The sequence below is a fragment of the Halichoeres trimaculatus genome, unplaced genomic scaffold (genome assembly GCF_033239565.1).
Source record: "Halichoeres trimaculatus isolate MK-OKI-2021-1 unplaced genomic scaffold, fHalTri1.1 fHalTri1_scaffold_15, whole genome shotgun sequence".
Taxonomy (NCBI): domain Eukaryota; kingdom Metazoa; phylum Chordata; class Actinopteri; order Labriformes; family Labridae; genus Halichoeres; species Halichoeres trimaculatus.
The window spans coordinates 503,497-520,996 of NW_027437193.1; the positions used below are offsets into that span (position 1 = coordinate 503,497).

The following is a 17,500-nucleotide window of genomic DNA, read 5'->3' on the forward strand; positions in this document are numbered from 1 at the left end:
AATGTCTCTCTACTTTTTAAAAAGTCATATTAAAAAAGTTTGGTAGTTTGAGGATCAATTTGCCAGAAATAGGAGCTGACTCTGTAAAGATGTTGGACTGACAGATTCTCTCTGAAACATTTTTAACCATTAGCCGTGGTTTCATGTGAAACTTTTCCAGATTAAATCCATGACTCCAGATTACAGCTGACTGCTGCTCAGGTGAAACGTATGAAAACAAACTTTAGACACTTTCAGGAGCTTTTAGAAATCTCTGGATTCATGTTTGAGACATTCGTTAAAACCATAGACTGTAAAAAAATGGACGTCCATTTGCTTGGCTTGTAGTGAGGTCTCTCCAAAAACTGCTCCCCCTGGTGGCTGGCTGCAGTATAGGTTTAAAAATCCATCTCCCCAGTCATTCCAGATGGGCTGTGGTCAAACTTTAAAAAATGAATCCACCTGGTAGAAATGTTTCTCACGTCTGATTGTTGTGGTGATTTGAAGATATCATTTGGCTGTCTTGTATTCAAGTCCTCTTTTTTCTGAAAAGTTTAGTTTTCATTAGTTATACGAGGTTAAAAACGAGGCTTTATGTAACGTTTAACGATGATTTACAGCTGACGTTCTTGAGGTAGAGTCAGGAAGTGATTAGACTCTCGAAAGAATAAAAATAATTATTATTCTTGTCACCCAGCTCCACTCAGATTCTCCCAGAATCCCTCACAGTCTCTACTGCACAGACTCTGGCTCCAATGTCTGCTCCTGAGACGGGGGAATATTGGCTTCAAACCGTACGATGATAAAAGGAGCTGCTGTCCACTCTGTATACAGGCTATGGTTAAAACCAGGTCAGGTTTTTGGACTGTAACCACAGTGTTTCTGGATTAATCTGCAGAGGCTGGGGATGAAACACGGTGTCACAAAAAGCAGGATAAATCTATAAATCAACCTTTCCTGAGAAACCAGCAGATGATCTAACACCTGAGTGTAAAGCATGAACCGTCTGTGACAGAGTCCGGTTCCTCAGGTCTGCCTGCTGAGTCTGAGCAGACTTAATGAGGTCTTTGTGTGTCTGCGTCCCCGTGTGCTCTGCAGACAGAGAAAGGAGCGTCTGTTTGTGCTCGCTCATCCACGGCGGAGCCACAGTTTCCACTGAACCTGCTTCCATTCATGGTCATCAGAAGCAGCGTCACGTGTCGGGACCTGGAGGAGACCGTGGTGGTTTCAAATCCTGGACTTCAACCGACCTGAGCCTGAGGCGGCGTGTTAATCAGAGTACACACAGGATAAATCCTCAGTCCTGGTTTAAAGATCCTGAGGACGGTAAACTCCAAACTCCAGGCAGGTTTCCCTCTGAGGGGGTTAGACCGACTGGTCCCTGTGTGGAGACGTTTAACTCTGTCTGAGGATCATCACGGCTCCACTCACTTCTCTTTGTCATGTTTGGCAGTTTTTCCTGTGTGTGACGCTGAGCTGGTTCCTTACTTTTCATCAGCGTGATCGTGTCCCAAACATCCTGGCTTCAGATATTTTAATGACTGCTCAAACAAACACAGGACAGATCTGAAATCAAAGCCTGTGTTCATGGACAAAATAAAGCTAACGATGCTAAATGTGTAGCTTCCCAAACCTCTACATCAGTGGTTCCTGCTTTAGGAAGATGAAGTCTATGAGGAAGAGATAAAAGTTCATGGAGGATCTGGAGGAACCAGGGTTAGAGGATCATCTGATCGTCCAATCAGAGACACAGCTCAGCTCATGTGACTGTCAGACAGGAAGCTCAGAGCCGGCGTCGTATCCAACATGGCTGAAAGTCGTCTTCATTTCACTGTCTCAGGACCAGAGGGTGGCGCTGTGGAGACTGTGTCCATGTTTTATACACACAGTGGTTGTTAACAGGTTAAACATCTTCTTCTTCTGTAGTTCAGTTCTGTGGTAGATGTGTGTTTGTGAAACTCCGCCCCCTGCAGTTTGGGAAGAGACGCAGCACAGAGCGTTAAAAGTGTTAGAGCCTCACGCGTCTCATCTCTGTGCAGATAAATAAAAATGTCTATTTCTAAGTATTGGCCATTTGAGCCGTGCTCAGCAGCCTCTCAGTCCCCTGCTCTTCACCTGGTCCAGGTCTCTGACGGGTCCAGGTCTCTGACAGGTCCAGGTCTCTGACGGGTCAGGAAACATCCTGGTCTTCTCAGGTCCAGGAATCAAACTCCAGCCTGCGAGCCGCTGCACTAAACCTGTTTGACTCTGATCCTTCCTTTCTGGTCTCTGCCAGGCGCTCTCTGAGCTCAGAGCGGAGAGGACCGGCGGTCTGATGATCACAGTGGCGTGCAGCGCCTGCGTCACTCAGCCTGCGCTCTCTTTGTGAGCTGTGGTGGCACTGACGCTTGGCAGGTGGAGAAAGGAAGGTGTCTTTCTGAAGCTCTTCCTGTGGGGGTGGGGGAGCAGCCAGGTGGTCTCTGGTGGTCTCTGCTGGTCTCTGGGCGTCCTGAACTCCTCGGATGAGGATCAGGTGATAGTTGTGTTTTAAACGGCGGTGATGATGTCATCAGTCCACCACGTTAAAACACTCTGTGATGGTTTCCACGTGTTGATGTTTAGTAAGTTTCTTTGTCTCCTCTACCTTCTTTTTGTCGGGATCTTCCACCAAACTCTCACAGATTTCCACCGTTAGAACTTTAAAATGTTGAGCATGCTCAGGAGAAGGTCGCGTGTCCTTTTTACATTTCTAACCCTTGTACTTTTTGAGACATTAAGCTTTTTCCAAAAATGTTCGGCCCATTAAAGTGAATGGAGATGATCTGTCACCATGGAAACCACACAGCTGATGATGTCATAAGGGGTTATAAACAGGATTTGTGCCGTTATGGTTAGGGGCTCAGGATTTTAGCATCCAGCATCCGTCCTCTCTGTCCACAAACGGATCAGACCAGTGATGGAGTCTCTCTGCAGCCGCTCCTCCTCCTCCTCCTCCTGGACGCTGCTCCCCATCCAGCTCCTGAAGCTCCTCCTCCTCTGTTTCCTCCTCCTGCTCCTCCTGTGTTTGATGGTCCTGATCCTGTCGGGTCGTTCTGATGGTTCTGGGATGAGGTGCTGTCTGGGTTTACCCTGAGCATCACGACGATGATGATGATGCTCCTGCTCCTCAAGGTCCTCTGAGAGTCCACGTCCAGAGGTGGAGAGGATGGAGGAGAGGATGGAGGAGAGGATGGAGAGGAGGATGGAGGAGAGGATGGAGAGGAGGATGGAGGAGAGGATGGAGGGAAGGATGGAGGGAAGAATGGAGGGAAGGATGGAGGAGAGGATCAAAGGGGAGGATGGAGGAAAGGATGGAGAGGAGGAGGTAGTGCAACCTGGGGTTGAGGTAGACTGAATATCGGGCTCATTTGTTACCTACCTCCTCTTCTCCTTCCATCCCTCCTTCCCTCCTTTTTCTGGCACCTTGTTTCCTCCCTCCTCCTCCTGTTGGTTGTTTTCTTTTCCTCCTTCTCTTCTTCCTCCCACATCCTCCCTCACATCTCTCTGAGTGTCCGTCTGTTTTCATCGTTTTTCTGCATCTTTCCACCCCTCCCCTCCTCTTCCTCCTCCTCCTCCTCCTCCTCTGCTCTTCTCTCTTTCCCTGATTTCTTTACCTCTTTTCTATTTCCTCTCTTCCTCCTCTCCTCCTCCCTCTGGTGGCTGTAATTCTCTCAGAGATGGATGTGCAGAGTGCTGCAGTCTCTCCCCTCCCCCGCTGCGTTTGATGGACCTGGCGGCTCGTCGTTTGGAGTCGTTCTTCGTGCCGCCTGGCGTTGGCGGCCTCTCAGGCGGCTGCAGAGGACGCCTCCTGCTCTGATGGTTTCCTGCAGCCCAGACATCCCTGGATGAACCCTTCCTGTCCCTGAGTGGGACCCTCTGCTGGTCCACGGTGTCTGTGCTGCTGTGAAATCCCGTCACAGCCACAGCGAGGAGTAGAGGAGTGAAGGAGTAGAGGAGTAGAGGAGTAGGGGGGTAGACGGTTGGTCGTCTCCTCCTCAGCTCGTCCCTGCAGCGCTCAGGTGTCAGCCTTCGTCCCTGAAACCTGAACCCTGGGTTTATCCGTCTCTGTTTCCATGTCCTCCTGTCGTCTCCCTGTATGAATGTTTAAAGGAGACGCACTGAGCTCCCTGCGCCTCCTCCCAGACAGATCTACGACCTGCAGCTGGAGCATAACTCACAGTGAGCCGCTCGCATTCATCAGACCACGCAGAGCGGTTTCTGCTCGCCGCTTAAACGTTTCAAAGGCAGTGCCACGGGGAAGGTGAGCGCTCGCCGTGGTGCTGTCTGATGTTCACTAATCCATCTGAAACCGCTCCACAGAAGAAAAACATGACCACGAATAACCTCAGCGCCGCGGCACCAGGAGCAGATAAACCTCCTTCCCTCAAACCAGGAGGAGTCGGGTCGTGTGGGAGGTTCCTCTTTGACAAAACCAGATCAACTACGGTGATACGACAAGTTCCACGTTTAGTCCAAGGATTAGTCTTTACTGAGATCTTCTCACGTCGAGTCAGATAAACTGTTTCCACCAAACAGGGTCTCAGTGCAGCTCGGCCCCGTACCGTCCCACTTCCTGGTCCCCTTCTGTTGGGGTGCCAGACTAAACCGATCAGGCCTCACTGATCCAGACCGAACCACTTGGTGGAAACAGGCTCTAGTCTCGCTAACCGACCCGAGCTCCAGACCTCAGAGAGGAAACAGGAGCTGGATTTGGAGCAGCATAAATCTGGATCTGTGTGTCAGGGCGCTGCAGAGCGACGGGGTGCTGTGGGATTATGGGTAATCATCTGTTTCTGCACACGCTCCCTTCATGGTTCAGATCAGGACGTGATGAAGCAAGTCAACGAGCACAGCAGCTCCTCAGAGGCGTGACTGTCCGAGGCGACAGACACTCAGAGACAGAATATTAAACCTGTGTGTGTGTGTCTGTGTGTCTGTGTGTGTGTGTGTATGTGTGTGTGTGTGTGTGTGTGTGTGTGTGTGTGTGTGTGTGTGTGTGTGTGTGTGTGTGTGTGGAGATGAAGCAGACAGACTCAGCATGTTTCATCATGAGCAGACTCTCTGAGGGGTCCAGGTGCTAAAGTTAGACCCCCTTTAATAATCCAGACTCTGGACAGACGCCCCCCCCTCCCAGGAGAGGGTCTCATACCTGGAGCTGGTCTCTGAGACAGGCCCAGTCCCTGACTGTAGTAATATTTTACTGGATAGTTAAATTTAGGAGTTGATAACAGCAATAATAAACTGTGTTTGTGTAAATCAGTGTTTGAGTGGTTCAGCAAACACCGAACAGTCAAAGACAGACAGAGGAGAAACAGAGAGAGGTGAAGGAGGAGGAACAGAAACATGCTAAAGGCTAAAGGCTAACAGCTAAAAGCACCAAATAAAGACAAAACATCAGAAACTCCAGACTCAGTGAAAATGTCTGAATCTGTTGTTTCAGTGTGTGTCTGTGCTCCTTAGCGCCCCCTAGTGGCTTAAAACCACAGCTCCTCCTGCATGAAATTACCACAACACCTGCAGAAAAGTCTCTAAGGACCAGGTCTGATCCAGATCGGACTGGGCCTGAATCTGGTGTGTTTTTGGGACATTAAGGAGGAAACTGACTGAAGGACTTCCTGTACCTCAGTGGGCGTGGCCAAGACTGACATTCAAAGTTTTAGACACTTCCTGTAACCATCCAAACCTGACTGACATCACATCAAGTGATTCTCTGTAGGAAACAGTGTCACGCTTCCTAATTCCTTCTTTTCCTTCCTTCCTTCCTTCCTTCTTTCCTTTCCTTGTGTCTCCTCTTTGCATCTGTGGTGACAGAACTGAGACAGCAGGAAGAGATCTCACAGCTAACCTCTGTCTCTCCTGGTCTTAAGTTCCTCTAAGAGTGGTTCCTGGTCTTTAGTTCCTTTCAGAGTGGTTCCTGGTCTTTAGTTCCCCTCAGAGTGGTTCCTGGTCTTTAGTTCCTCCCAGAGTGGTTCCTGTTCCTTAGTTCCTCTCACAGTGATTCCTGGTCTTCAGTCCCTCTTAAAAATGGTTCCTGGTCTTTAGTCCCTCTAAAATGGTTCCTGGTCTTTAGTTCCTCTCAGAGTGGTTTCTGGTCTTAAGTTCCTCTCAGAGTGGTTCCTGGTCTTTAGTTCCTCTCAGAGTGGTTTCTGGTCTTAAGTTCCTCTCAGAGTGGTTCCTGGTCTTTAGTTCCTCTCACAGTGATTCCTGGTCTTCAGTTCCTTTCAAAGTGGTTCCTGGTCTTAAGTCCCTCTCAGAGTGGTTCCTATTCTTTAGATCCATTCAAAGGGGTTCCTGGTGTGTAGTCCCTCTTTAAAATGGTTCCTGGTCTTTAGTCCCTCTAAAAATGGTTCCTGGTCTTTACTTCCTTTCAAAATGGTTCCTGGTCTTAAGTTTCTTTCAGAGTGGTTCCTGGTCTTTAGTTTCTCTGAGAGTGGTTCCTGGTCTTAAGTTACTCAAAAAATGGTTCCTGGTATTTAGTCCCTCTAAAATGGTTCCTGGTCTTTAGTCCCTCAAAAACGGTTCCTGGTCTTAATCCCTCTAAAATGGTTCCTGGTCTTTAGTCCCTCTAAAATGGTTCCTGGTCTTTGGTCCCTCTAAAATGGTTCCTGGTCTTAATTTCCTTTCAGAAGGGTTCCTGGTCTTTAGTTCCTCTCAAAGTAGTTTCTGGTCTTTAGTTCCTCTTAAATGGTTCCTGGTCTTAAGTTCCTTTCAGAGTGGTTCCTGGTCTTTAGTTCCTCTCAGAGTGGTTCCTGATTGATCTCTTTGTGGTTCCTGGTTGGTCTCCTTGTCTCTGAACCAGGACCTGCTCCTCCTACACTACCTCCTCCTTCCTCCTTCAGGCCTCACACTGAACCTCTCCTCCATCCTGTGACCTCACCTCTTTATATGGCGTTGTCTCTTATCTGTGAGCGTGATGTCATCCTTGAGGGGGCGTGTCATCAACCTGCAGACTCATCTTAAACCCTGAACCCTGGAGCTGAGCGGTGCAGCGAGGACGCCGTGGTCGTCAGGCACAGATGAAGGATGGAGAGAGAGCGGCTGGAGCTTTCATGTGTCCGTCAGAGGGCGGATCAATCAGAGCTGAGGGCGCTCTTTAATCTCTGGATTAGGCCTCACAGACACTTCAGGTGTAGATTAAAGTGCACAGAGCTGCTCAGGTGGTGCACACTCTGTGCTGGTGTGTGTGTGTGAGCGTGTGTGTGACTCAGCGGATGAAGACGGGAAATTTAACCATCAACCACCTGGAGGCAGAAGGAGACGTGTTAACTCCTTCACCTCCCTGGCTCTGAGTGGGGGATTAATGCAGACTGGAATCATGATACACATGGGATAGATAAAGTATTATCTACTCTATTCTATTCTGCTCTATTCTATTCTATTTTAGTCCTGAGAGCAGGACTCATAAATCTCTGTCAGAAATCTCACAGTTTTCACCACCGAGCATCTTTGCCACAGTGTCAACAGGCGGGGGAGGATAATCCAGACAGGGGGGAGGATAATCCAGACAGGGGGGAGGATAATCCAGACAGGGGGGAGGATAATCCAGGCAGGGGGGAGGATAATCCAGGCAGGGGGGAGGATAATCCAGACAGGGGGGAAGATAATCCAGGCAGGGGGGAGGATAATCCAGGCAGGGGGGAGGATAATCCAGACAGGGGGGAGGATAATCCAGGCAGGGGGGAGGATAATCCAGGCAGGGGGGAGGATAATCCAGACAGGGGGGAGGATAATCCAGACAGGGGGAGGATAATCCAGGTGGGGGGGAGGATAATCCAGACAGGGGGAGGATAATCAATACAAGCCATAAATTTTGATACAACATGGATATTTAATCTCTTAATGACAGTTTTTAGTTTCTGAAATTTTTTTAGTGCAGTTTAAAGATAAATCTGACTTCCTGTCCTCCACTGCAGTAGATGGCGCTGCAGAGCCACTGTGCCGTTTGTTGCCCACAGACTGTTTAATGAATATAATCTCAGAGATGATTAAAATATTTCATCTCTAATCTTGATGATGTGGGTTTGGTGACATCTTGACGTCCCAACTCCTTCCTGTGTTTCCTGGAAACTGTTTGACCCGTCAGAGCGTGAGTCTGTCCGTGGAAAGATCCAGATCTTTGGACACTGTGACGTCAGCTCGCTCTGACAGGCTGGTTGTGTTGCAGAGTTTCAGGGTCAGGTTTCAGTCTGGGACTCTGAGGAGTTCCCCTTTCCTCTCTGACACGTTTGACACGAATCCAGAGACGCCATGATGGACTGAAACAGACATTAGGTGGATTCACTGCGTCTCTGGAGAGTTCCTGCTCCAGCTTCTCCTCTTTGTCTGTCCCTGGATCTGGTCTGGTCTGGATCTGGTTTTCCTCTGAGCACTGAAAGCTGGTAACCTGAGCTGCCTCTGAGAGCCGGTGGCGTCTCATCTTCTCTGTCGGAGCGAGCTGTAATCCCAGGCGATGACAGACTCACGCCTCCAGCTGGCGTCTGATTGGCTGCACCTGCTGTCTGTCAGGGGCTGATGTTTCTAAAGAGGAGGAGGAGGAGAGGCTGAGGGGAGCGCTGACTCCTCAGGGTTTGCTTACCTGGGCAGGTGAGGTGGAAGGAGCTTCAGCTGCTCCGTCACGCTCCGTCACGCTCAGGGGGGAGTCCGGGGGTCGGTCATGCCCAGTTTTGGAGCCCACCTGAGGAGGGGGATCCTGAGGAGGTACAGACAGGTGCCCCGGACTGAGGCGGACGGCGCTTTTAGCTACAGGCGAGCGTGGACCAGGAGAGGCCTGCTGGGACCTGGTAGGTCAGACTGCTGTGTGTGAGGGTTTGATCTGTGGAGGATGATCCTGACAGACGAGCTAACGTCAGATTCTGTGTGTGAGGCAGATTAAAGACGCTGAGCGTCTGTTTCTCTCTGCGCTGGCTCAGTGTTTTGAGTGTTGGGTAACTGCTCGCTCCTCTTTGATCAATGAAGGTTGTCTTGGTACCCCGCTCAGGCGCTGGTCAGATGGCGCTGTCGTGATGAAAAATCTCCACGCAGCGTGCAGCTCAGAGGGACGGCGTGTTACCTGGACAGGATGTAGATGTCAGCTGGCGCTCTGTCTGACAGTAACAGGTGGCCGGGCTGAGCCCCCTCTCCTCCATATCTCAGAGCCACGTCTGTGGAGGTTGTGGGAGCGTTCCCGTGGTAATGACTCCTCTCTGCTCCTCTCTGCTCCTCTCTGCTCCTCTCTGCTCCTCTCTGCTCCTCTGCAGGATGATGGATCTGGTCTCCTGTAATGGCCTCCTCTTATTCAGCGGCGTTAGTCGTGTCGAGCAGTAATTTATCAGTGTGTGACCGCTGAAACCTCTCCATCTCCTCTGCAGATCTGCAGCTGGACGCGTGTTTGATGCATGGCCTCCATTACTGCGCTGAAGCCGCTGCGCTGAAGCCACCATGGGTTTAATGTCGTTCATTTTCTGCCCCTGCACAAACAATCCAGCAAGAGATTATTTCTCATATCAGCGTCACCACAGCAGGGCCGGATCAGACTCTGGAAACACCCTGAACATTTCCAGGACTCCTCTTCTTCGTCCGCAGTCAGAGTCCAGAGGCAAAAACCAAGTTACAGCAGGCAGAACACCTTTTTTATGTTTAATTAAAAAAATCAGAGAAGCTTTTTCCAGTTATATATATACAGTATAGACTAATTAATCATGCATGCTCGCCACCAGCTGGACAGGAGGTGAACTGCAGGTGTTGTGTGGACTGGATCTCTTTGGGTTTGAAACCTTCAGATTTTTCTGTCATGGCTCATATAGTTCAGTGAAAGATGGAGAATATTTGGTGAACGCCTCCTCTGAACGTACCCCATCATGACGAAACGTTTCCTGTCGTTACCTAGCAACAGGATGTATCCTGTAGTAGCCTGTCCTGATGTGTAGCGATCCCATCATGATGCAACGTGTCCTAGAAACAGACTGGATTAGGATGAATGAACAGAGAAAACAGCAGACCTCTGATGACACTCAAGCATGAAAGTTTCCACGTGTGTTCCTGATTTAAAATATAAAAACTTAAAGGTCGCACAGACACTTGGGGAACCTTGAAACGGTCTTTTCTGTTGTTGATTGGAGGAAAAGAGTTTAAACGACGTCAGATCTGTTGTTAGCAGGAGCTTTATTGGAAATACTGAAGTCAACCTAGCTTAATCTGAGTTAGCATGAAGAGGCGGAGCTTAAGCCTACGTTTACAGACAGCTACAGGATGCCCACCTGTCAGTCACGCCCATATATGGGCAAAACGTGTAAGTTTAAACTTGTGACTTTAAAATTTGTTATTTAGCTAAAACTGGTTTTGAATCAGTCTGTAAAGATGTTTGTTTCTGCTGCAGAAATCATCGTTTGTGAATGAGTGTTTGGATGTTTTTGGTGTTTCTTCAGCCAGCCTCTAGTGGACACTTGAAGAACTGCTTTGAGCAGAGGTTGGGCTGAAACGTCTCAGACTTAAACCTGTGTGTTGTACTATGGTTGTTTCACTTTAATCTCCTGAGTGATCAAACCTCTGGACGTTCGGCCGACGCCTGATGGAGGCAGGACTCAGTGAAATCAGGAGTTCAGTGTAAATATCACAGAGTCTCTTTCAGACTTTAAAGCCAGTCCACCTTCCAGACTCAAGTCTCAAGGACACTTTGGTGACCCAGGATCGACCGTCCTCCTCCTTCAGAGGTGACAACTCTATACCCCCCCCCATATTGTCCTTCTTTAGCAGCCAATCAGAGGCTGACTAACAAAAATAGAAACAAACCATCACATCATGCCCTCGGTCTCTGCAGCTGTCCCTGAACGCACCGCGCAGGAGGAGCTGCTGCGCTCCATGTTCACACACACACACACACACACACACACACACACACACACACACACACTGTGGCTCAGCAGGCGCCCAGCAGAGTGTGTGTGTTTACATATGTGTGTGCATCGTCACCTTCACAGTGTGAGGGTAATCAGTACCACGGTCAGACCACCAGGCTGGACCGAGCCCACAGCAGCTGATCCGTGTTCGTGGTTCTGGTCCCCGTCCCTGACTCTGAGCCCGTGTTGTCTTCATGGAAAGTGACCTCGTGTTGTCAGGAAGATCTCCTGCAGCCTCGCCGTCCCCGCCGCTCGTATTTCAGTCACTTCCTGTGAGCGTGGGGACAGAAACCTGGACAGACTCCAAACCGGTCCAACGGTGAAATCCAGACGGCGGATCATGATGTGAAAGTTTAGCTTCAGGAAAAAAGAGCTGAGGATCAGATCTCAGTACCCCACTGACCCAGTTTCCCCTGTCACAGACTCTCGCTAACACACGAGAGAGAAAACCAAACAGCTGACGTTTAGTATCACATTAACAAACAGCTGAACTGGGTTTTAATGATACAAAAAACTAACACATCAGACACTGCAGGGTACCCCAGATCCATCAGGTGTTGTAAAGAGGAGAACAGACCTCAGAGCAAATACAGCAGGTACATTACAGCAGACTCAGTGAGTAAACTAAGAGGAAGATCTCAGGACAAACATTTCAACCCCAGGGTTCCTAAAACCAGACGCTTCAACATCAGCTACACAAACAGAGCCAGGGTGAGAACGCAGGACAACAGGCAGGTGATGGTACCCTGATATAAAACACACTCCTCTAAATAAAGATTTACTCATACAGAATAAAAAAACATTTGGGGTTCCTTGAAACAGACCCTTGTAGTGGAAATGCCCAGGGTATCTCAAAACAAACCCTCAAATATTCAGACAAAAACAAAAACATGAAGCTCTGGGTTCAGCTGACCTGGATTAAAGTCATTCAGGAGCCACAACATCTACTTTATCTTCTCAATAAAGACTAAAAGTGGATAAAAATCTTTACATGGTTCAAAACTAGTGATTAATTATCAAAACAGGAAGTTTTTTAATTAAGAAATTTGTGCATTTGATGTCTAAGTTTTTTTTATTTTAATACATTTGCAGAAATAAAAAAAAAGAAATTAAAACATTTGCAAAATTTAAAAAAATGAAATAAAAAAATGAAATTTCAGATTTTTTTGACAATTTTTTTTTTAAAATATGTTAAAAGTTTGGAAAGATATCAATTTTTTTACATTCTAAAAATTCGCAAAAATTAAAAAATTGAAATAGAAAAAAAACAATTATTTTTCTAAAAATATAATATTAATTTTATTATTAATATTTATTATTATTATAATACTTGAATTTAATAACATATACTGATCAAATTGCTCGGCTCATCGTTTTTTATTGTTTGCTAATGTCTTGCCACATAATTTGAACAACAATCTGCAACAATTTTAAAATAATTGAAATAAAAAATTGTAAAAATGTCAAACAATTATAAAATTTTTAAAAATCTAAAAAAGAAATCAAATGTTTTATATTTTAGAAAATTTTAGAACTGTTGAAAAATGAAATGAATTTGATCAAGTACATGGATAATGTCGCTCAACTCTGAATCAAATCTGATAAAAAGACGTCACAGATAATTTTCCTGTTTTTTTTTCTCTGGAGAAAGATTTCTCAGACGACTCCTCTGAACTCATCGTTGAACTCTCTGTGGTCGACTGGAGCAGTTTTTACACCTTCATGAAGCTGTGAGACTCTGATTCTTTAATATCCACCCGTTAAGTCAGCTCCTCACCCTGCTCTCCATCTAAGCACCCTGAGGAGCGGTGGCGGCGGGCGGCGGTACGTTAATGGCGTCTCCTCATATCTTCACGTTCAGCGCCCTCTTCCATTAAACACTACAGGTCACACTTCACGCTCTCAGCAGCTCGGCTCCCTCGCCGCTCTCTGACCTAATGTGTCGGGTAATTGCGGGCTCCATAACGAGCGCTGAGCTCTGGTGGGGTTGCCGTAGCGACGGGCCGCTGATACGAGCCTTAATGAAGTTGATTAATCGTCTCGCTCCCAACAGGCTGCCGTCAAACGCCGCCCAGCCCTCACGGAGAAACAAACCGCAGAGGTGTTAGGGTGAATGAGTGTCACCTGAGAGGTGAAAGGCACCCTGGGAGTTCTGGGAAATGAAGTCCCTCTTACCTATAGAGTTAAAGCTGTGGGTCTGACAGGGACAGAGGGAGGAAGTGATGTCAGTGCTCCCCTCTAGGGGATATGTTGGCCTCACTTTTGTTGTGCTTTTTGGTCGTTGGCGGTTAAAACCTTTGGCTAGGAATGAGAGCAATTAATGAAAAGTTGATTTTTTTAGCAAAAAATCACGATGACATCAGCCTCGTCCGGCATTATTTTATATATAAATATTAAATCAATTATCAAATTGTAATGTTGTTTTTACCATTAAAATTGTGGCTGAGTGGAAGATTTAATATCTCTCGTTGTGATGCGTTGCTATGGTAACCGCCTCCGAACACACAACCCGTAGGCTGGTCGGCTGAAGCTGTTATATATCAGAGAAATGAGATGATTGCTTAACGTTGGTACATGATACAAAGATTCATCTCAAAGGGCGAGTGAACCTCTTACCGCTCAAATGTGCCCAGAGGATGATGGGAAATTTGGTTTCAGGAATCAAAGTCTGCACAGAAAGTTTCCTGAATTGTTTAAATTGCAAAAAAAATTATCCACCATTTATTCTGTTGATGAAACAAACTGAGTTTTTGACCAGAGCTGTTTCCTACAACAGTTTTAACGGACACCCTGCAGCCAACCAGAATGCAGTATTCACCCAGACCGTGGTTTAAATTGGTTTCACTCCCCTCTTTGATTATTTTGTAAGACCTGAGGAAAATCAGCCATGTGCCGTAACATGGTACAGCATGGTGGCGCTGTACCACGGGATAAACCAAAACCAAGACTGTTCTGTGATGAGTCTTCAGTTCCTGTGAGGTTACGTCTTTTCTTCCTCAGCCTTTGAGCAGACTAAGTTTGTATTTTTCAGGCAATCAAAGGAAGTTTTGACTGATATGCACTGCAAAACACTGAAATCTTATCAAGTGTTTTTGTCTGATTTGAAGTTAAAAGTGTCTAATCACACTTTGTCTGATTCACCTGAGCAGTCCAGGAAAATGTCCTGGTTCAGGTTATTTAAAGACTAAAATGAGCTCTGAATTACTGTAACAAGTATAAAAAATCTGCCCATAGAAAAAGAGAAATTTGCAGTGACTTGGTAACTTTGTAGTACAGACCTTCACGGACTGACCCGGGTCACGGCGCTCCCACTTCCTGCTGAAGGACCAGTTTAAGGAAATGTCAGTGAGCACTCAGCAGAGTCTGAAGTTTCCTGCAGGTCGACCGTTCAGCCGCTCACTAATCGTTCCCGCTGTGACTTTAACTCCTCCACCCGCTCCTCTGAGCCTCCCCTGAGCCTCCTCTGAGCCTCCCCTGAGCCTCCGCTGCGATGATGACTCATCACGCCGTATTGACTCGCCGGCTTCTGTTGGAAATACTAATTCATGTCCGTCAATAGGAGACGACCTCTCACACTGGCTCTGAATGCAGGATGAACTCTCACACAGCTGAGGGGGGGGTGTTACAGGCGGTGGCGTCAGCAGGGCCTTCAGCTCCATTCAGGACGCCGCCGCTGTGATTACACGCTGCCCATGGCGCTGTGTCAGCTGGAGCTGGACCTGAGCGCTCTGCGTCAGGAAAGAGCGGGCAGACGTGTTCAGAGCTGAGGGGGAGGCTGGAGAGCGTCTCAGACTCAGGTCTGAAGAAGCTGTGGGTGTGTGAGCTAACGTCTGTGCTAACGTCTGTGCTAACGTCTGTGCTAACGTCTGTGCTAACGTCTGAGCTAACGTCTGTGCTAACGGCTCTTTTCTTCTCGTTGCAGGAGTGTGTGGCTGCTGTGGGCCGCTGAGGCCCAGGTACAAACGCCTGGTGGACAACATCTTCCCCGAGGACCCCAAAGTAAGTCCCTCATCCTGGATCCTGACACCAGTATCTGCAGCTTTTTTTTTTGTTCAATTTATGAGGTTTTTTTTTTATTTAAATTTAAATTTTTTTTGCAAATTTCTTATTTTTTATTTTTAAATTTGTCAATTTTTGAAATTTCTTTTGAAAAATAAATTGTACACGTTTGACATTTAATAATCTGTTTTAATTTTTTGCAAACTTACTTTCATTTTTTTTTGAATTTTTGCATATTTCTGAAAATTCAAATTTGTATTCATTTTGAAATTTTTTGGGCAATTTTTAAAATTTCTCCCTTATTTTTTTGCAAATTTATTAAAAATGGAAAAGTAGGATGTCACATGTACAATTTTATGAATTTGAACATCTTCTCTTTTAGATGATTTCTCATTAGGTTTTCCTTCGTTAATGATTTCATACACTAATAGTTTTTATAGTGTAGATAAAGTAGAGTCTGTGTCTCCTGATCGACTCTGATCCAGCTGAGCTGATAAACGGCTCCTCTGACAGTAAAAGCTGCAGAGCTCTGAGCTCAGGAGTCCGGCTGGGAGGAGCAGAGGAGGTGAAGAGTGTGTTAGCATGAAGCCGCACATGGAGCCAGCATGCCGCAGCGATCCTGGTCTGACCCACCCCTCAGCGGCGTGCGGGCTGTGTTTGCAGCGTGCGGGCTGTGTTTGCAGCGTGCAGGCTGTGTTTGCAGCGTGCAGGCTGTGTTTGCGGCGTGCGGGCAGCGTCTGCAGCCTGGTGGTTATCAGACGGCTGCAGAGCACTTCCTGCCTCAGCACAGAAATAATTAGAGCAGCGCAGAGCCTCAGCAAAGCCCCCGAGTTTGATGAATCAGGCCATTAAATGTGACATGACTTTAATATCAGGGCCGTGACGGCTTATCATCGGCGGTTTGATTCCTTAACCCCCGTTAATGAAAACGCTGAGCGTGTCCCCGGTCGCCCCCACAGGGCCCGTTTTTAATTTACCTCTAAATATTTTCCTGAGGGCCTGGGTGTGAGCAAACAGGTGCAGTGAGGGGAGCTAAACGCTCCGATGGTCCAGACCTCGTTGGATTAATTATCGCCGGCTGAGAGCCGGAGGAGCTGGAAACACTCGGGGAACAGACGGTCTCAAATTAACTCCGCCTCTTTGTGTGACACCTGGTGGCGCCGCTCAGACCGATGAGCTGAAGTTCAGAGCGTCCTTCACGAGTTTGTCAGACGCAGCGAGTCAGGGAGGAACTTTTAAAGAAAGGTGACGTCTGCAGAGTCCCACTCCTGACAGCGGGGGCGCTGTGGGTCCATGAGCTCAGTTAACTCTGCTGCAGCGTCAGGTCACAGTCACACAGTAACAAACCACAGAGCAGGAGTTCAGGTAACGCCCAGCAGGGGGCGCAGGGTCAGAGACTGAGCAGACTGACCCATGACCCTCTAATCTGGTTTAGTCTGGTTTGATCTGGTTTGATCTGGTTTAATCTGGTTTAATCTGGTTTAGTCTGGTTTAATCTGGTTTAGTCTGGTTTAATCTGGTTTGATCTGGTTTGATCTGGTTTAATCTGACCCCCTCTCCCCCTCAGGATGGCCTCAGTAAGTCCGACATGGAGAAGCTGACCTTCTACGCCGTGTCGGCCCCGGAGAAGCTGGACAGGATCGGAGCGTACCTGGCCGAGCGGCTGAGCAGAGATGTTGTGCGACATCGTTACGGGTAAGAGACGCCGGTGGTGATGGCGCCCCCTGTGGACGAGGCAGAGCACTGCAAGCAGGAGTATTGTGTGGTGTCAGATCAGTTTAAACCTCCTCCTCGATCTGTGGGCTCCTCAGAGTCACAGGAGGAGGTGCTCTCCCTCCACTGCTGTGTCCCATACGCAGTCACCAAACGTCTCGTCCTGTCGCCTTTAGCTTCGTCAAAAAAGAAAAAAAAAAAACATGAGGTGTGTTTCACCTGACGTTTTACCTGGAGTGACAAGTTTTGTTGTTGCTCTGAGCTCTGCAGCGCCTCCTGGAGTAATTACAGGAGCAGAGAAACCAGCAGAAAATCATCTCAGCCGTCACAACGTCAGACACACACACACACACACACACACACACACACACACACACACACACACACACACACTCTCCATCTGTAACCGTCCATGTGTCGTTATAAAACCGTTTGGCGTCTGCTGGAAACGCCGTCCCTAACAAAGTCACGCGTCCGTGTGCTGGCGTTGGTTGTGTCACTCAAACCTCAGAGCCGCGGTCCGGTCTGGCCCGGCTCGTCGTCTCCCAGATGGACAAACTGCCCACGGACGAGCCATGAGTCCATCCTGACTCTGATAAATTCACATGGTTAACTGAGCTCTGCACGCGCTCAGTTCAGCCCACGGGAACAGCCCACGCCGCCGTCACTCTACGCTGTCATCATCCAGTGATGCTGCTCAGGCTGGGTCAGCATGGTCAGAGCATCAGATCCAACCTCTCACTCCGTCTCCATCACCAACAGGTGGAGGCAGAAAACACAGCCAGAGCAGGAGACCTCAGATTAAAGAGGGGGTACTCTGCTGTCCCGTGCTTTAAAGAGGGGCATAGAGGAACAGTCCTGGACGTTCAGACTGAGCAGGTGCAGATTTTTCAAACCTCTACATATTCACATGTTCC

The 17,500-nt window shown here is 47.9% G+C and overlaps 1 protein-coding gene across 4 annotated transcripts in view; it reads left to right on the plus strand.

The window, feature by feature from the left end:
- Positions 1-17,500, plus strand: part of efr3a (EFR3 homolog A (S. cerevisiae)) — an 82,951-nt gene that overhangs the window by 12,802 nt on the left and 52,649 nt on the right. For all 4 annotated transcript variants that reach the window (XR_012599617.1, XR_012599618.1, XM_074687955.1 and 1 more), the window contains exons 3-4: positions 14,794-14,870; positions 16,438-16,565. Coding sequence is in view for 2 of the 4 variants with exons in the window: in XM_074687955.1 (XP_074544056.1) it covers positions 14,794-14,870; positions 16,438-16,565 (205 nt within the window). In the remaining 2 variants the exon portion in view is untranslated. The remainder of the gene's footprint in view (positions 1-14,793; positions 14,871-16,437; positions 16,566-17,500) is intronic.